Source organism: Muntiacus reevesi, chromosome 7 (assembly GCF_963930625.1).
Source record: "Muntiacus reevesi chromosome 7, mMunRee1.1, whole genome shotgun sequence".
Taxonomy (NCBI): Eukaryota; Metazoa; Chordata; class Mammalia; order Artiodactyla; family Cervidae; genus Muntiacus; species Muntiacus reevesi.
Window position 1 is genome coordinate 82,972,100 of NC_089255.1, and position 20,261 is coordinate 82,992,360.

General features: G+C 41.2%; 1 protein-coding gene across 1 annotated transcript in view; it reads right to left on the reverse strand.

The window, feature by feature from the left end:
* Positions 1-20,261, reverse strand: part of NEK9 (NIMA related kinase 9) — a 41,038-nt gene that overhangs the window by 13,151 nt on the left and 7,626 nt on the right. Inside the window, exons 6-16 of the mRNA XM_065941459.1 lie at positions 19,439-19,570; positions 17,771-17,881; positions 16,711-16,775; positions 13,930-13,980; positions 13,276-13,468; positions 11,357-11,501; positions 10,506-10,706; positions 10,273-10,319; positions 6,463-6,618; positions 4,220-4,328; positions 1,807-1,968 (exon numbers count right to left, since the gene is read on the reverse strand). Coding sequence (XP_065797531.1) covers positions 1,807-1,968; positions 4,220-4,328; positions 6,463-6,618; positions 10,273-10,319; positions 10,506-10,706; positions 11,357-11,501; positions 13,276-13,468; positions 13,930-13,980; positions 16,711-16,775; positions 17,771-17,881; positions 19,439-19,570 — 1,372 coding nt within the window. The remainder of the gene's footprint in view (positions 1-1,806; positions 1,969-4,219; positions 4,329-6,462; positions 6,619-10,272; positions 10,320-10,505; positions 10,707-11,356; positions 11,502-13,275; positions 13,469-13,929; positions 13,981-16,710; positions 16,776-17,770; positions 17,882-19,438; positions 19,571-20,261) is intronic.

Sequence of the window (20,261 nt, forward strand, 5' to 3'; positions counted from 1 at the left end):
TTGTTCTCACTCTCTCTGTGAGTTTGCTTATGTTTTGTTATACTCATCCATTTGTTTTATTTTTGAATTTCACATATAAGTGCTAATATAGAGTGTTTGTCTTCCTCTGACTTATTCACTAAACGTAATACCCTCTAGGTCCATATACGTTGTTGTAAATGACAGTATTTCATTCTTTTTAATGGCTGAGTAATATCCCATTCGTTGTACATGTATATCATATCTTCCTTATCCAGTCATCTTTTGGAGGATACTTATGTTGCTTCCATGTCTTGAGTATTGTAAATAGTGTTGCTATGAACACTGGGGTGCATGTATATTTTTGAATTACTCCTTTCCTTTTATTTGGAGATAAGCCCAGGCATGGAATTGCTGGATCACAGTTCTATTTTTACTGAAACTCACTTCCATATTCCCAGAGTCTAAAAGAGGATCTGGAGCATAGTAGGCACACAGTTGATGTCTGCCATGGGAGTGAGGCGATCAAGTACAATTCAGAGAAGCAGAGGAACAAACATCAGTAGGCAATATGCCCAGTCACAGAAGCTAATTCTAAACTCATCATTCTGAGGTTTAACCTGAGAAGTACACATCTACTGAAAAAACATTCCCTCTCTAAGGCCCTGTCAGAAAGTGCTACTGAACTTGCTATAGTATTTTTAATTCTCAATGACACACTCATTCTATTTCTAACATTTGCAGTTATCTAGCATGAACTAACCAGTCTGTTCCCTAAAACCCCTTGTTTTGAGACAAACAACTCTCAAGGCTGGTTCACTTCCTTAAGTATGGTAACAGATCACTTATCTGACACTATTGCTGGATTCCTCCGTATAAATAGCAGGCGCAGACTGAAAGAAAACAAAGACATCTCTGAGCATGAGCAACAGTAAAAAAAGAGTCAAAAGATAAGAAAATGAAATGTGTTTTGCTGCTCACCATTCACCAGAAAAGAAATGGCTACAAAAATCAAGGTGATACAGGAAGACAGAAAAAAAGAAGCAGAAGAAAGAGGAAAGGGAGTAAAGGGCAGCAGAAGTAACAGCAAGAAGATGCTGAGGAGAAGAAATAGCTGAAAGGAAACAAGAAAATCCCATTAGACCAACTCAGAAAGTTGAGAGAGAAACGGTATACAGCCTTTCAAGTTTTAGCAATCCCTAAGGACATCACCGCAGTGGAGTGACCCCAACCTAGGAGCAAGGTCAAATCATGATGTTCTCCTCTCTAGCCAGGTGGCACCAGTGGTAAAGAATCTGCCCCAATGCAGGAGACACAAGAGACAGGTTCGACTCCTGGGTCAGGAAGATCCCTGGAGTCAGGAAATGGCAACCCACTGCAGTATTCTTGCCTGGAGAATCCCATGGACAGAGGAGCCTGGTGGGCTACAGTCTGGTGGGTCACAAAGAGTTGGACAAGACTGAGCACACAGGCGCGCACACACATTCATCTCTCTAGCTACTCAGCCAACATTTATTGGAACCAACATTGTGCTGGGCAAGGTATACATATAAGTATTTGATAATTCTTAAAACATTGTGCCAAAAAAGTAAAAGTAAAAAAACCCAGGAATTTAAGGGTACTAACTTGCCATTTCCTAGAAATCTAACCTTTTTACAACAATCACTATGTTGGACACATGAAAAGTTAATGAGGCTCCACAAGCATAAAAACATAACCACCAATTTAACACAAATAAAAAAGTAAACATATGACCCAGTTATACATGGCCAGTCCACCTCTTTCACACCCAAAAATTAAAGTATACACATCTGTCCAGCAAGCTTGAAGTAATGTGAACAGACTCACCATCAGTAGCAGCAATGGTAAACTCATCACCGCAGGAGACTCTGATCACTTGCTTTCCACCTAAGGGTCCCCGCAACAGGTTGATTCCTAGACGTTTCTTATAATTTCCAACGCCCAGCTGTCCACACTTGTTGCAGCCAAAGGTCAGTAGCCGGCCTCGTTCTGAGATAGAAGCAAAAATAAATAACCAGATACAAATGGGTCATGAAACAGAGAAAAGGCAGACAATGCAGAGTCCCAACAGACTAGCTTTTGGTTATTAAGAATATACAAGTATAAACTCCCATACAATCTCAGACCTAGGGCAGTTAGGGGAACTATGACCTATTAGACACAGGGAATGACTCAATATTATGTATTCTTTAAAAAAAAAATCGTATTTATTTTTGGCTGTGCTGGGTCTTCATTGCTGCAATGGCTTTTTCTCTAGCTGTGGCGAGTGGGGGTTACTCTCTAGTTGCAGTGTGCGGGCTTCTCATTGCCGTGGCTTCTCTTGTGCAGCACAGGTGCTAGGGTGTGTAGGCTTCAACACCTACACCTACACACAACACCTATAACACAGTAGTTGCAGATCCCAGGTTCTAGAGCACAGGCTCAGTAGCTGTGTTGCACAGGCTTAGCTGCTCCATGGCATGTGGGATCTTCTTAAACTAGGTATGGAAACTGGGTCCCCTGCATTGGCAGGCAGATTCTTTACCACTGAGCCACCAGGGAAGCCCTATATACTCTACTTTAAAGGTGGAAAATGGGTACTATTTAACTTAGAAAACGTCTCCGTTCAATTCAGTCGCTCATTCATATCCGACTCTTTGCAACCCCATCAATCACAGCACACCAGGCCTCCCTGTCCATTGCCAACTCCCGGAGTTGACTCAAACTCATGTCTATCGAGTAGGTGATGCCATCCAGCCATCTCATCCTCTGTCGTCCCCTTCTCCTCCTGCCCCCAATCCCTCCCAGCATCAGGGTCTTTTCCAGTGAGTCATCCCATCACATCAGGTGGCCAAAGTAATGGAGTTTCAGCTTCAGCATCAGTCCTTCCAATGAACACCCAGGACTGATCTCCTTCAGAATGGACTGGTTGGATCTCCTTGCAGTCCAAGGGACTCTCAAGAGTCTTCTCCAACACCACAGTACAAAAGCATCAATTCTTCGGCGCTCAGCTTTCTTCACAGTCCAACTCTCATATCCATACATGACCACTGGAAAAACCATAGCCTTGACTAGACAGACCTTTGTTGACAAAACAATGTCTCTGCTTTTTAACATGCTGTCTAGGTTGGTCATAACTTTCCTTCCAAGGAGTAAGCGTCTTTTAACTTCATGGCTGCAATCACCATCTGCAGTGATTTTGGAGCCCAAAAATATAAAGTCAGCCACTGTTTCCCCATCTATTTGCCATGAAGTGATGGGACCAGATGCCATGATCTTAGTTTTCTGAATGTTGAGCTTTAAGTCAGCTTTCTCGCTCTCCTCTTTCACTTTCATTAAGAGGCTCTTTACTTCTTCACTTTCTGCCATAAGGGTGGTGTCATCTGCATATCTGAGGTTATTGATATTTCTCTCGGCAGTCTTGATTCCAGCTTGTGCTTCCTCCAGCCCAGCATTTCTCATGATGTACTCTGCATTTAAGCTAAATAAGCAGGGTGACAATATACAGCCTTGACGTACTCCTTTTCCTATTTGGAATCAGTCTGTTGTTCCGTGTCCAGTTCTAACTGTTGCTTCCTGACCTCCATACAGGTTTCTCAAAAGGCAGGTCAGGTGGTCTGGTATTCCCATCTCTTTCAGAATTTTCCACAGTTTATTGTGACCCACACAGTCAAAGGCTCCGGCATAGTCAATAAAGCAGAAATAGATGTTTTTCTGGAACTCTCTTGCTTTTTCGATGATCCAGCGGATGTTGGCAATTTGATCTCTGGTTCCTCTGCCTTTTCTAAAACCAGCTTGAACATCTGGAAGTTCATGGTTCATGTATTCCTGAAGCCTGGCTTGGAGAATTTTGAGCATTCCTTTACTAGCGTGTGGGATGAGTGCAGCTGTGCCGTAGTTTGAGCATTCTTTGGCAATGCCTTTTATAAGAGAGTTTTATAAGAAACTTATAATTTTTATAAGAAAACTTACAAAAAAAAAAAAAAAAAAAAAAAAAAAGAAAACTTACAGATGGTGCTAATTAGAGACAGTAGTTGCCAGAAATTACAGGTATGGCATTTTCCTTAAGAAATGTATTCATTATACATTTGTAATGATTACCAACAAAACATTTACTTGAACGCCCAAGTTGTTAATAAGATAATACTTGATGAGAGGGGAAATAAGGAGAACATACACTTAGTTAAGAAGAGCTACTACTTGATAGAATAAAAGAACCTAAAATTCTAAGGCCTGTGCACACAGTTGTAAATCAACTCACCATCAATAGCAGCAGTGTGAGTCTTGCCTGGGGCGATTGTACGGATCTTATAAAAGGATAACTGCTTGGCCAAGGTAAAGGAGGTGGTGTAGGGAACTTCGTGGTATGCCTGGAACAAGATAAGCAAAGACTCATTAGGTGAAAAATGGAGGGAAAATAGGCTGAAAATATTGTTAGGGTGACCAAAAGGACTTTCAAGCAAATCATATTATTAAGAAGGTACCAGGTAACCTTTCATCTCTAACAGAATAAAAAAAGAAATAAGTTCAATATGTAATCAGAATTCAGTATGAGACTGGACTTTCTGACAACAAAAGTTTTAAATTCCTAAATTCAGTTCAGTTCAGTTCAGTTGCTCAGTCGTGTCCAACTCTTTGCGACCCCATGAACCACAGCACACCAGGCCTCCCTGTCCATCACAAACTCCCGGAGTTTACTCAAACTCATGCCCATCGAGTTGGTGATGCCATCCAGCCATCTCATCCTCGGTCGTCCCCTTCTCCTCCTGCCCCCAATCCCTCCCAGCATCAGGGTCTTTTTCAATGGGTCAACTCTTTGCATGAGGTGGTCAAAGTATTGGAGTTTCAGCTTTGATATCAGTCCTTCCAATGAACACCCAGGATTTATCTCCTTGCAGTCCAAGGGACACTCAAAAGTCTTCTCCAACACCACAGTTCAAAAGCATCAATTCTTTGGTGCTCAGCTTTCTTCACAGTCCAACTCTCACATCCATACATGACCACTGGAAAAACCATAGCCTTGACCAGATGGACCTTTGTTGGCAAAGTAATGTCTCTGCTTTTTAATATGCTATCTAGGTTGGTCATAACTTTCCTTCCAAGGAGTAAGCATCTTTTAATTTCATGACTGCATTAGGGTATGCATACATGAACTCTCCATCTCAGAAGGCATCTATATAAGGACAAAATCATTCACATCTGTCTTGGTTATACACTTTGCATAGCTAACAAAAGCAGGGCAAGGAATTAAAGAATCTTGAAGATTCTCTCTAGCCTATTAAGCTATCAGTTTACTGTGACCTAATTTTACCTACAAAGTTCTCAACCTGTTAAAACCCACGTCCCCTTAAATTAGCATAAAAACAAGTCTTATCATGTAAGTTTAAAATTTCACAATACAATTCAATAACAAAACCCAAATCAAGTAATGTTAATTCTCAATATGTCTTTTCAAACTACATAGACACTCTCCCAAGACCTGCTCCAAATCTGTACTCTCCCATTTCACAATCACTACTTTAAAACAGAGATTGCTTAAAATTAATTCCATTCTTTCCCACTGAGTCAGCAAACTTGTCTCTTAATACGATTCTTTAGAAAAGGACGAAAACTCATACTACCACAAAGAGGGGACTAGGGCGTAATATTAGAGGTGCATTTTATGACATGCTTGAAGGAGGTAACAGTAATTACATTTAATAAGCCTGTATAGGATCAGTGATTTGAGAGTTATCTTAAAAACTCTCCTTGGAGGTGATACATGGGAAAATGTTTCTTTTCACAATGTTAATTTTCCTGTGTTTATATTTCAGGGACAAGGTAGAAACTGAATTCCGTCACTTGATTGTTTATAGCCCATTAATTTATTGAGCTATAAGGTACTGTACAATACTGTACAGCTTGATACATTTTTCTACAGGTATATAAACATAAAAATGACCCAGACCAAGATACAGACCATTGCCACCATCCTAGGGTTCTCCGACCTTTTCTCTTAATGCCTATACCCCTCCTCCCGGAAGTAACCACTATTTTGACTTTTGCCATAATAAGTTAATTTTGCCTTTAAACTTCAAACAGTGGGCATCAGTGGGCTTTCCAGGTGGCACTAGTGGTAAAGAATCTGCCTGCCAATGCAGGGGATGTCAAAGATGTGGGTTTCATCCCTGGGTCAGGAAGATACCTTGGGGGAGGGCATGGCAATCCATTCCAGTATTCTTGCCTGAAGAAGCTCATGGACAGAGGAACCTGGTGGGCTACATACAGTCCACGGGGTCGCAAAGAGTCGGACACGATTAAAGAGACTTAGCACACACAAACTTCAAATAATGGGCATCATATAGTATGTACTCTTTTGTGGCTGGCTACCTTTGCTGGACATAGTATCTGTGGAGATCCTCACTTTATTCTTAAGTGGTCACAAATCAATAATGGCATTTCCAAAGAAATTTCAACCTAGAGAGGTTCTGATGGTTTATTTAGGATACCAAATGGGGTACTCACTTCATGGTTGATGATTCCAGACATGCACTGATTCAGACCCAGTTTGTTGAACTCATTGAGTCCACAGGCTAACACTTTGCCTGACTGGGTCAGCAGAAAAGTCCCATCACAGCCACACTGAACCGTGACAATAATTAAGGCCTTGGGAACATCCACCTGCAAGAAAAAAACAAATTAGAAAAAAAAAAAAAGAAATCTCCCCAACATAACCTGTATTAGGAAAAAATCCTCAAATTCTTTCAAAACTGTGATGTTCTGCATTTAGCAGAATGACTACAGGGAAGTAAAGGTTGCTCTATGCTCTTCAGATTTGCAACCCAAAAAAGATGTCCTTTTCATTACAGGGGACTGGAATGCAAAAGTAGGAAGTCAAGAAATACCTGAAGTAACAGGCAAATTTGACCTTGGAGTACAGAATGAAGCAGGGCAAAGGTTAATAGAGTTCTGCCAAGAGAAGGCACGGGTCATAGCAAACACCTTCTTCCAACAACACAAGAGAAGACTCTATACATGGACATCACCAGATGGTCGACACCAAACTCAGATTGATTATATTCTTTGCAGCCAAAGATGGAGAAGCTCTATAGAGACAGCAAAAACAAGACCAAGAACTGACTGTGGCTCAGATCATGAACTCCTTATTGCCAAATTCAGACTGAAATTGAAGAAAGTGGAGAAAACCACTAGACCACTCAGGTATGAAATAAATCAATCCCTTATGACTATACAGTGCAAGTGAGAAATAGATTTAAGTGACTAGATCTGACAGAGTGCATGAACTATGGATGGAAGTTTGTGATACTGTACACGAGACAGGAATCAAGACCATGCCCAAGAAAAAGAAATGCAAAAAACCAAATGGTTGTCTCAGGAGGCCTTACAAATAGCTGTGAAAAGAAGGGAAGCAAAAAGCAAAAGAGAAAAAGAAAGATATGCCCTTTTGAATGCAGAGTTCCAAAGAATAGCAAAGTGAGATAAGAAAGCCTTCCTCAGCGATCAATGCAAAGAAATAGAAGCAAACAAAAGAATGGGAAAGACTAGAGATCTCTTCAAGAAAATTAAAGATACCAAGGGAACACTGCATGCAAAGATGGGCACAATAAAGGACAGAAATGGTAAGGACCTAATAGACGCAGAAGATATTAAGAAGAGGTGGCAAGAATACACAGAAGAACTGTACAAAAAAGATCTTCATGACCCACATAATCACGATGGTATGATCACTCACCTAGAGCCAGACATCCTGGAATGTGAAGTCAAGGGGGCCTTAGGAAGCATCACTACAAACAAAGCTAGTGGAGGTGATGGAATACCAGTTGAGCTACTTCAAATCCTGAAAGATGACGCTGTGAAAGTGCTGTACTCAATATGCCAGCAAACTTGGAAAACTCAACAGTGGCCACAGGACTGGAAAAGGTCAGTTTTCATTCCAATCCCAAAGAAAGGCAATGCCAAAGAATGCTCAAACTACGGCACAGCTGCACTCATCCCACACGCTAGTAAAGGAATGCTCAAAATTCTCCAAGCCAGGCTTCAGGAATACATGAACCATGAACTTCCAGATGTTCAAGCTGGTTTTAGAAAAGGCAGAGGAACCAGAGATCAAATTGCCAACATCCGCTGGATCATCGAAAAAGCAAGAGAGTTCCAGAAAAACATCTATTTCTGCTTTATTGACTATGCCGGAGCCTTTGACTGTGTGGGTCACAATAAACTGTGGAAAATTCTGAAAGAGATGGGAATACCAGACCACCTGACCTGCCTTTTGAGAAACCTGTATGGAGGTCAGGAAGCAACAGTTAGAACTGGACACGGAACAACAGACTGATTCCAAATAGGAAAAGGAGTACGTCAAGGCTGTATATTGTCACCCTGCTTATTTAGCTTAAATGCAGAGTACATCATGAGAAATGCTGGGCTGGAGGAAGCACAAGCTGGAATCAAGACTGCCGGGAGAAATATCAATAACCTCAGATATGCAGATGACACCACCCTTATGGCAGAAAGTGAAGAAGTAAAGAGCCTCTTGATGAAAGTGAAAGAGGAGAGCGAGAAAGCTGACTTAAAGCTCAACATTCAGAAAACTAAGATCATGGCATCTGGTCCCATCACTTCATGGCAAATAGATGGGGAAACAGTGGCTGACTTTATATTTTTGGGCTCCAAAATCACTGCAGATGATGACTGCAGCCATGAAATTAAAAGACGCTTACTCCTTGGAAGGAAAGTTATGACCAACCTAGACAGCATGTTAAAAAGCAGAGACATTGTTTTGTCAACAAAGGTCTGTCTAGTCAAGGCTATGGTTTTTCCAGTGGTCATGTATGGATATGAGAGTTGGACTGTGAAGAAAGCTGAGCGCCAAAGAATTGATGCTTTTGTACTGTGGTGTTGGAGAAGACTCCTGAGAGTCCCTTGGACTGCAAGGAGATCCAACCAGTCCATTCTGAAGGAGATCAGTCCTGGGTGTTCATTGGAAGGACTGATGCTGAAGCTGAAACTCCATTACTTTGGCCACCTGATGTGATGGGATGACTCACTGGAAAAGACCCTGATGCTGGGAGGGATTGGGGGCAGGAGGAGAAGGGGACGACAGAGGATGAGATGGCTGGATGGCGTCACCGACTCGATAGACATGAGTTTAAGTCAACTCCGGGAGTTGGTGATAGACTGTGCTGTGGTTCATGGGGTCGCAAAGAGTTGGACACGACTGAGCAACTGAACTGAACTGAACTGAACTTAGAGGCTGCTGTTTTCAATAAGGAGCTTAAGTTTTATAATAAAGAGGCAACTGCAGGTTGACTAAACAGATAGCTCCTGTCAAAGTTTCAGCAACAGGTACTTAGTTACTACTTAAGAACACTTCTCAGAAAACACTGGGGAAGGAGAAGCTTCAATCTATTACTGATTTAGTCCTCTGAGATACAACATCTCATGATGGTTACAGAAGAACTCAGCCCTGTGGAGTCCCAGTCATATAATAAATGAGATGACCAAGGACTGAGGCAGCAGCCAAGATATCTGAAGGCTCATATCCCTCTGTAGCTAACTAGACAGGGCTGGAGGATGGTGGGGGACATGATGGGTGTACCTGTGAAACCTGAAAACTCAAACCTTCTAACAATACTACAGCCTTTTCAGGTGAAGAGGAATAGCTATGAATTCTACTCAGTGAGAATGGTCCCCCAGATAAATTAGTTAATTTTTAAAATGTAAACAAACATCATTCATAGTGAAAGGTATAGCTGATTACAGTCAACCTTCCAGGGGGCGAGCCTGTGTTCTAGGGTGGGAACATGACCGTGCTCTCCCTCAGCTGGTTTCCGCTCCCATGCCAGCTCTGACAGAGCAAGCTTCCACAGTGCTGAAGAATTAGGTATTATGCTTCATACAATATGACCCCTAAATACAAACAACTACTTCATCTGGTGTGTAGTTGTGGAAGGAGGAAGGGAAATGGCTGTGCCAGGTGAAAGGATAGCATATTGCATTCCAGCATCTTCCCACACAGTGTGTGTTTAGCTTGATGTGACTTTTTCAGTGGACATGCTGATTGCATGCAGTGCTGACTGATGAGCAAGCCGTGACTCCAGAGTGTCCACAGTGGCTACATAATTTCTCCACTTTTCGTGGTTTAGTCAGATGATAAGACCATAGAGTGCTAAATTAGGAATCCTGGATTGTCAATCTCCCAGATAGGGAATATTTCAGAAATAAACACCTCGATAGGAGGCGGCAGGGAAGGAGGACTTATTACTGGACGCTGTGTGACCTAGACAGGCTCTAAGAAGAAGCTGCCTCTGATTTTACCTTTTGTGGTGTGTAGTAATCCTCTTCTGAATCCAAACCCAGTCGTCCTGAGACACACATGAGAAAGAAAATCATTAATGTGAGGGCTCCCATCCCAATGAAAATGTTCTGTAAGATTCTCTTTTACTAAATTAACACTTAAATAGAGGCTGCATGACAGGCTTAGAGGTGCACAAGCTTGAAGTCAGGCTGTGCCCCTGGGAATAAGTGGAGAGTGTCAAGGTAGCACATACCATATTCACCACAGCCCCAAGAGTAGACGTCTTTGTTTCGTGTCAGAACCACCACATGATTATCTCCACAGGAGACCTGCTCCACTGGATTGCTCAGGAAGAAGTCCAGCTGCATGGGTTCTAAGACTTCAGGGCCAGCAACCTTGTCCACCCCCATGCAGCCATAATAGTCAGATCCAAAGGCATAGAGCTGACCTTCATCTGTGAGAAGAAGGAAAGCAGAACCCACCAAATCAATTACTTGTTTTGTCTAATGAGAAAGCTGGACAGCACTGGAACGAGGAACGATCTCAGACAACGAGCTCATAACAGATGATTGCAACAGAGAAATCTGACAGACTGTCTACGACGCCTAGAGTTCTTTGTATTTAGAGGGTCATGCATACTGTTATGTAACAGTTTTTTTAAAAAAATGGTGGGATGATCGTGTTAAAAAGGCTTAAAATTTTGCCGGGCCATCTCTATTTTACAGAGAAAAAAGGAAGCACCAAGCAATCATAAAGTGAGTAATGGTAAGACCAAAACTAAATTTTAGCCCCTGATCCCTGATTTAGTATTATCTATAGCTGACTAGGTAGTGAGGTTACTCCTCCCCAGCGGCCCCCCAAAATGGGACAGACAACGTAGTTCTCCCAATCCCGCCTCTTCTGTTACCTGCCTGCCTTCTCCGTGCTCATCACTCCCATGATGCTATATCAAGTTGGGCATGTTGCTATTAAAGTGTATATTTGCTCACTGCCTTTGGTTCTTTGGAATCCTGTCTTTTGTGTAAAATCCCAGCTAAAACTGCATAAAATTAAGTACAACACTCCACCTGAAATGCACCTGGGTGCTTTCTGCTGCTGGCTTACCTGTTACACAGACAGTGAAATCATCACCACATGACACCTGACGGATAGCTTTGCCTTGCAACTTTTCTACGTGCTTTGGCTGTCGATAGGAGGCTTTGTCGCCATGGCCCAGCTGACCATGGAGTTTAGTACCCCCTTGCATGTTCTGTGAAATAAACAGGTCTTGTGAAGTTTTAAACTTTTCATGCGAAAGCAAATCAATCTTTAACATCACTTCTTATTAAGAAAAACAGTAGGAAAAAAATCAGCTGATAATTAAGAAATAAAAACAAAGCAAAAAGGTAAGGCCATTAAATCTTTTAATGACAGATAGTAAAAATCCCCTGCCAACAGATAAAGATTTTTAAAATATCTTATCAGGACTTAAAAGGACACATTCCCAATCCTGTCTTTTTCCTTCAAGTCTAAGGTAAACTAATTATGGGTGATGATGAAAACAATGTCTTTATGTAGTTTAGCTTGATTTTTTTCTATAGGAGGACAGACTCTTGGAAATCCTTACAAAAGTTTTACAAATTTTAGTCACAGGGGGGTTTCCCTTGTTGCTCAGCTGATAAAGAATCTGCCTGCAATGTGGGAGACCTGGGTTTGATCCCTGGGTTGGGAAGATCCTCTGGAGAAGAGAAAAACTACCCACTCCAGTATTCTGTGGCCTGGAGAATTCCATGGACTGTATAGTCCATGGGGTCGCAAAGAGTTGGACACGACAGCATCTTTCACTCCCTGAAATATGCAAGTCATAAGGAATCTGGCTACATCAAAGAGGCTGCTAGAAGGCACTGACAATAGTCCTAAATGACTTCCCAGCAGTTTTAGAGAGGTGAGTCATTCTTCTCATTTAATAGCTCAACTGTAAGGCCTTCCACAAATGTTTTTTAAGGCACTAATTTCATTCTATCTCTAGAAGTACCCCCAGAAGCTAGTTCTTCAAGTGAGAGGATATTTGGAAATAACAGCAAGTTAAAACCTGTAACAGAGGTCAAATCACTCATTCTTTCTACAATAGTTGAGTGTCTACTCTGTCACACACTGGGGATAAAGCTTGTCCTCTTGGAGAACTTATCTGAAACTACTGGAAAAAATGAGCTTCCTCCAGAAGGAGGAAGAGTGGGAAGAACTGAGGTTCTCAGACAGGCTGGGGAATGAAAAAGCAGCATGAAGTGAGCCTAAGAAGGCACAGCTGAAGAGCCAGGAGGAAAGCCAAGAGAACATGCTCCTGTGGAAGCCAAGGGAGGACAAGGCTTCCTGCAAGAAGGAAAAGTGACCAATATGTTAATACTGAGGTCAAGCAAGGACTCAAGGGCACCTATCTGTTTTGTTTTCATAATTTAGAGGTCATTTTGTCAAGAGTAGTTTCAGTTGACTGGCAGGTAAATGAGGAATGAGTGGGAGATAAGAAGAGACAGCAAAAATATGCAGTATGTTCAAGGTGAGAGAGAAGGTAGAATCTAGAGGGGAACAAAGGAAAATTCTACTCGAGATATACAATCTTCAATCACTGATGGAGGTCTTAGAATTTTCCTGACATGGTACACTACTTCATTTGTTTACAAAGTGACTTCACAGATGTAAGTTGCTCTGAAATGCATGGTAATAGAACAGAGTAAACAAGCGACTTTCTGAAGTCACCCATCTGTAAATGAGAATCCAGTCTCCTGAGTCCGAGCCTTTTAATCCTTTCTCTCCTCCTCTCGCTCTCTCATTCATTCGTTCAAAAAACACTTAAAAGCGACCTAACATGTACCAGGCACATGGGACACATCAGTGAACTAAACAGAAAAAAAATCCCTCCTCTCAAGAGCTTACATTCCATCTCATGCTGCCACTTCTGCAGCACATACTTAACCAACAAAATTCTTATACATCCTGGGCCTAGTGAGGTGCACGTCATTGTTCTAAAGTATGTAGCTTTCACTTACCACCCAAGTGTATAGCTCCTTCTCCACTGTGACCACAGCAAAGTGGGTGTTCCCTGCACACACCTGCCGGGCACTACAGCCACTCTTGATGACATCCAGTTTCTGGGGGGTGGATTTCCCACCACCCCAGACATAGACTTCACTTGTTCGGGATGTTACCACAGCAATGGGTGCTTCAGTCACAGTGCTTGACCTGCCAACAACCCCCAGAACAAAGGCACATTTAACATAAAAATTGTATCAAAGAAAAATGCTTTCAGTCTGTTCCCTGAGTAGAACTGCCAATTATGGTATGAGAAAGTATGTTCTTTCTTGACAACTTACTCCAACCCTCTATCATGGCAGGCTTTGCAATTCTTGCCTCAGGGCTTCATCACAGCCCAGCTAGATCAGATACCAGTCTGATCCATGACACCTACACTTTTCAGCTTTTCAACATTCATCATGATAATGATGTCCACTTTGGCAAGAGGGTGAAATTACAGCTTTCTTTTTCTCTGAAATGACTATTTGATATTTAAATGGATGCTGGGCTTCTGAAAGGATGCCAAAGGCTTCTTACTGGGATCAAACAATGTCCAGACCCAAGAAAGAAAGACCCCCTGGTGGTAATTTAAGATATATTACTTTTTTCAAGAGTCTCCTGAGCATTACCTTGGTCTCTTTGTAGGTGCATTAAGCAGTGTGACTTTTTCCTCCATCTCTCTACCAAAAGAAAAGCAAAGATACATGAGAGAAATAATAGTTCTATATTGCACCAGTATCTCTTTAAAACCTTTCACAGACTTAATCTTCTGTAAACCATATGCCTCATATGATGCTATAACATTTTTAGCAAAGTACTTTGATACAACTCAAACAGTTACATAGACCTAGCATTAGACAATTCATTAACCACAATGAGGCCAGCAGTCTGGGGTCATTTGTTTTCTATCTCTGAGGAATGTTCTAGGCTGGACCAGAGAGCCTCGAGAACTTCCTTCTGATGCACATTTTAGGAACCTGCTAACATCTCCATCGAGTTTGCCCAGTGATTCCCGAAACTCAACATCTCTAAAGCTCAGCTCACCATCTTTCTCCCCATACAGCTTTTCTTTCTGACACTCCTGATTCTGTAACCGGCACCTTAAATCCTCCCAGTGAGTTAGGCTTAAAATTTCAGCAATTCTGGATTCAGCTGTCTTTTCTTCAATATTCAAATTCTACAGATTCTACTCATACAATGCCCTTTATCCTCACCTGTCCTTCTCAGCCTCACCACCTTAGCTCTGGGCAGCTTTACTTCACAACTAGGCTGTTCAGTTCAGTTCAGTTCAGTTCAGTCGTTCAGTCGTGTCCAACTCTTTGCAACCCCATGGACAACAGCACGCCAGGCTTCCCTGTCCATCAGCACCTCCCGGAGCTTGCTTAAACTCAGGTCCATTGAGTCAGTGAGGCCATCCAAACCATGCCACCCTCTGTCGTCCCTTTCTCCTCCTGCCTTCAATCCTTCAACCCCAGCATCAGGGTCTTTTCCAATGAGTTAGTTCTTCACATCAGGCGGCCAAAGTATTGGAGCTTCAGCTTCAGCATCAGTCCTTCTAATGAATACTCAGGACTGATTTCCTTTAAGACTGACTGGTTTGATCTTCTTGCAGTCCAAGGGACTCTCAAGAATCTTCTCCAACACCACAGTTCAAAAGCAGCAATTCTTCAGCGCTTAGCTTTCTTTTTGGTCCAACTCTCACAGCCATACAAGTAGGATATGGTCCAACTCTCACATCCTTACAACTGTCCAACTAGGCTGTAGTAGCATCTAATTGGTCTCACCAAAGTTTCAATACACTTTATTCAGTCCTGCACTGACTTAACACTGATATTAGTATTGCTAAATAACCTTTCCTAAGGTTCCACCTCTTATCACATGAACTGCCCTCTCAAATATCGAACACTTTCATACAATTCCCTGAATACAGCACAAATTCCTTCATCTGGCATTCAAGATTCTCTACCTACTTTTCCAGGGTTCCTTCCATCAATTCCTATGTTTCAGCTCAGGGTTCCCATTCTTCCTAAACCAATTATAGCTGAAGACCTGGGGCGGTGCTTAAGCACCAGTAATTTTTTAAAGTTCTAGTGGTGCTGCTATTGAGAACGCCAGGTCTAAAACCTCTAGTGTAGCCAAACAGGACTTAGTGCTTCCTGAATATTTTCATAATTCTCTGTGTCTGTGCTTTATCTGGAAAGCTCTGTCTTACATTTTTTCATCAAAGAACAAAGAGCTAAGGAAGTACTATATGTAAATCTCCAATTATCTCAATAAGAATTGCAATTAAAAATTATCAATGGAAATATTTAAGTAAGAGATTTAAACAGTGATTATTCTGTTAGAAAATAAGCCAGATAAAGAATTTAAATATGCCTACCGAGCCCTAAAGAGTGACTGCCTGAATATGAATAGAACATAAATGAAAGGTTACAGTGCTACATCTGGAGTGTTATACGTAATTCTAGGCACTAAAACACCGGCTAGAGACCAATTGGAAAACCAGAATTTAATACAACAGAATAAAGATACTGACCAAAGAACAGAGATTACGGAATTAGGTATACACTTAATGCATCCAAGGGCAAGACTTCAAAAAGAAGACAGTACAGGTTTGAATGCTGGGAAGATTCAAAAGAACTGGCAGAAGAAGTAAGGGTAAAATAGTGTAAGAGGATGAAACAGAGACTAGGGCATTTAAGAAGGATAAAGAACATCTCTTCCTGTGAGCTAGGGTTTGAAGTCTCCTACAAAAAGTGAGAGATAAAGGGCCTTCCTTCTACCTCTAGAGACCTCTAACACTGAATAAATCTCAGAAAATAACCTGTCAGGAATCAATCAAACTTGACTATGGGAAACGGGCAAAAGGTATCTGAAGAGGACCCCTCCAATTACAACCTACAATCTAAACAAATGCGCTAAAAAGCAATGGCCCAGTCCAATCCCGCACTCCTATCCAACAACTTTTGAGCACCTTGTGCCAGGCCCTGGGCTGAGCACTTTATATGCATTGCCTCCTTCAATCCTCAGCCTACCTCACTTCATAGAGAAGAAAACTAAGGGTCAGAGATGTTAAATAAGTTGACAAAGACAGTGACAGAACTCAGATACAAACATAAGGGTGACTGAGTCCAGAGCCCTCCTCTCTTAATTACTACACTCTCGTGCCCAAACTCTAGAGAACTCACAGAAGATGGGGGGTCTAGGGCCTCATCAGGATCGATTCAGAACAAACTAGCAGGGGCGAGGGAGGTCGAAGCCGAGCGACGAAAGCGGAGATGCTGCAAGAAAACGGCACCAGGGTGGCCACGTCAGGAAACACCACCCTCTCTCTGTGGTACTCTGGTCAGGCCCATACAGTCAGCTGCCCATCTACAGAAAGACAATGAAGCGACTTCTTTGTTCTTTACCTTCTGCGTTTCCTGAGAAGGGGTCGATCTAGAAGTTCATCTGCAGTGGGTCTCTGCTCAGGATCCTAAAAAGTACCAATGGGTTAGTTTTAACTTAAAGGAAATGGGCAAAATGGGATCTAAAGAGGCATTTTACTTCCTCTCAGAAGGCTGTAGGTTTGCTATTGAGAGACCACTATATATCATCCTTTTTATTTAAAAAAACTATTATGTCACATTCTATGCTTCATGCTCATTACCATCAGCACTTCCATGTGAGAATGAGAAATGCACCTTCCTCACTGGTTTTAACTGTTAGGGTAGTGATTCTCACAATTCAATATATATAGAACGTAAGAATCTCCTGGAGTACCTGTTACAAATAAAGATTTCTGGGCTTTATTCACAGAAATTCTGATCCAAAAGGTCTGGGGTAGGGCCCAGGAATCTTCATTTTCTTCTTGTAAAACTTGCCCACCCCCTGGGGATTCTCATGCCTGGGTTCCTGGAATACCTCTGAATAATACTGACCTAGAGCTACACTGCAAGGCAACTGTGCCATTTAGAACTATATACATTCTGTACATCAGGAATTCTAAATTACCTCTTATTTTATACAGTTCATAAAAATTAATCTTGATTATAAAAAATGGAGCACAATTTCCCAAACTAATAAAGGGAGAATCTGTTGGCTGAAGCACACTACTCGCATGAATTGCCAATTCACCTGAATGGACCTCCTGGTGGCTCAGACGGTAAAGAATCTGCCTGCAATGCAAGAGACCCGGGTTCGGTCCCTGGGTTGGGAAGATCCTCTGGAGAAGGGAATGGTTACCCGCTCCAGTATTCTTGCGTGCAGAATTGCACGGACAGAGGAGCCTGGTGGGCTACAGTCCACGTGGTCGCAAAGAGGCAGACATGACTGACACTTTCACTTTTCATTCACCTGAATACAGCCACAAATACATCCTACCCTGGGGATGTGGATGTGGTTTTGTGCAAGTTCCTCTGTGCCATACTCCAGACACTAAGGCTGGAAGGGAAAACAGTGAACTGAAATCAATATGCAAATTACACTTACCTGGTCAAGGCATGCATGGACCATTTGGATCAGTTCCAAAGAGTACTGGCTAGAATCAACTTCCATGGCCCGGATGCCTTGTACAATCTTCACACACAAGTTGAGTGGATTCTATGAGAAAATGATTACTGTATTGTCCTTGGTTATATAAAGATGGCATTACAATCAACCAGTAGGGGCTTTAAGATATCTGTGATTATCATATAAAGAAACGGCAATACCTGTAAATTAGGTCTGACTTCTTTTTACAATTATTAGTACACTTCACTAAGAAATGGCTGGAGATGCACTACTACTATCAGAGAGAATGAAACCAACTGGCCAACACAGAGGTATGACTACGTGACTAACAGAATAATACTCAAGAGTGTATTATAATCTGACCTGTCAACTGACTCCCAAGAAAAAGGAAAGCAAAGTTAGCTATGCTTCTTGAGTTTAAGTATCTCCTTTGCTAACTAATTTGCCTCCTGATTTATATAACCTAATAATGGTCAGGTGATACTCTGCTGCAAAAGACAAGGCAATGAATAATAAGTTGATAATGATAAGAAATTATTATAACAATGCCACCACCACCTTTACTAAGAGATCATTATGTAACATAAGTTGCACATATGTTTCTTAACTCTTGTAAACACCACACAAGGTTATCATCACCAATTCAGAGATGTAAGGTAACCTACCCAAGACTACACAAACAGTAAAAAAATGGAGCCATAATTCCAACCAAAGTCTGTTTGACTTCAAAACTCATTTTCCTTCCATTATATTACTTAAGAAAATAAACTTCAGGACTTAGAAAAATAAACAGGTCTCATAAAAGGCCAAAGAACTTTGCATTATCTTACATTTACATTTTCATATACATTAGAAGAGCAGCTCTATAAGGGGAATATGTATCTTTTCCCTTGTTATTGACAAAATAGAGAATCAAAGAGATGTGGTGATTTGCCTAAGTTCTCACATCTGGTTTGTAGAGGATATTGGATGTGAATCCACTTGTGCTACTCAAATTGTGGTCCATGAACAAGCATCAGAAGCATCTGGGAGTCTGTCAGAAATGCAGAATACCAGGTCTAGATCTAGACTCACTAAAATAGAGTCTGCATTTTAACAAGATACCCAGGTGATTTCCTATGTATATTAAAGCTTGAGAAGCACTACTTAACACTAGGCTTTACTTTAAGAAGAAGAGAGACTTAGAGGTATTTGTTGTTTATAAAACAGTAAGTTTGTAGTAAAACTAAGAGTCAGTGTGTAATCTTTCACAAAAAAGATCAAAACACTTTAATGAGTATTATACAATTTGCCTTAGCTTTTATAAAATGATGTAGCTAAAGTATAAGAAATGAAATGGCTTACCCAAACCGCTGCATCACACAATCGATCCTACAGTCAGTTTTAAAATTATAGTCAATGGATTCAAGGACCATGCTCAAATTACTTGATTATGATTATTTTTCAATGGGGAATTCAAGTTGGAAATAAATCTTGTCTGTAGTACTTTACAATACACTACTAAACCAGTGCCTGAACACCGGTTATTATTTTGCCTACAGCTGATTTCTGTTCAAGAAGTCAGAAGCTCAGGGGTAAATGAAGTTGATTCTCTCAACCAAGTTGGACCATTTGCAAGGACAACGTAGGGATAATACATCAACTTACTGTAGCGTCAAATGTTCTCTTCAGTGTAAGTAATTCAAAAATGACACAGCCTACTGCCCAGATATCAGACTTGAAATTGTATTTTACTCCTTGGCAGAGCTCTGGAGACATATAATACGGAGTTCCCACAAGCTGAACAACAAAGAAAGCAATCAAAAATTAACTTCTTTTCTGAGGTAACTATATTAATATTTTAACAACTAAATTAAATTTCCCAGGAGTTAGTGATAACTATAGAACATTCATCAGCATATCCCAAAACATTCCCATCAAACAGCATATCCCATTATCATTCTGAGCTGATGCCACTCTGGGGAGAAATCTTATTCTTATCAAATGTCCTGGGCCAGTTATAAAGAGACAATCTCTGTGGTGAAGACCTGTGGTAACTTGGGAGGTAGAACAGCTCTGTGATTTCTGGATCACAGAAGGTTTAGTCATTCAAAGACCACTGAAGACTTCACAGACTTGGAAAAAGCATACTTGGTAAAAGTTCACCAATGGAAAAAAAAACAAAAACCGGTAGTGGGAGATGGTAATTGAATAAAGGGGTTTAGAAGTTCTAACTGAAACACACAGAAGTGAAACTCTATAAACAACTCAACTTAACATCTGCAATACTAACATAGTGAATTTCTTCCAAATTCAAAAAGATCTTCTGAGTTCAAGAATGTGCTGGAAGGAAAATGTCCTGAATGGAGATCATGTCTCTCCCAAGATGACAGACAGTGAGTACCCAAGAAATTCTAATAACACTGATAGCCATCTTTAATGAGCAAAGCAAAGCAATTTTTCAGATGGCTTATTTGGCATTTATTTTACT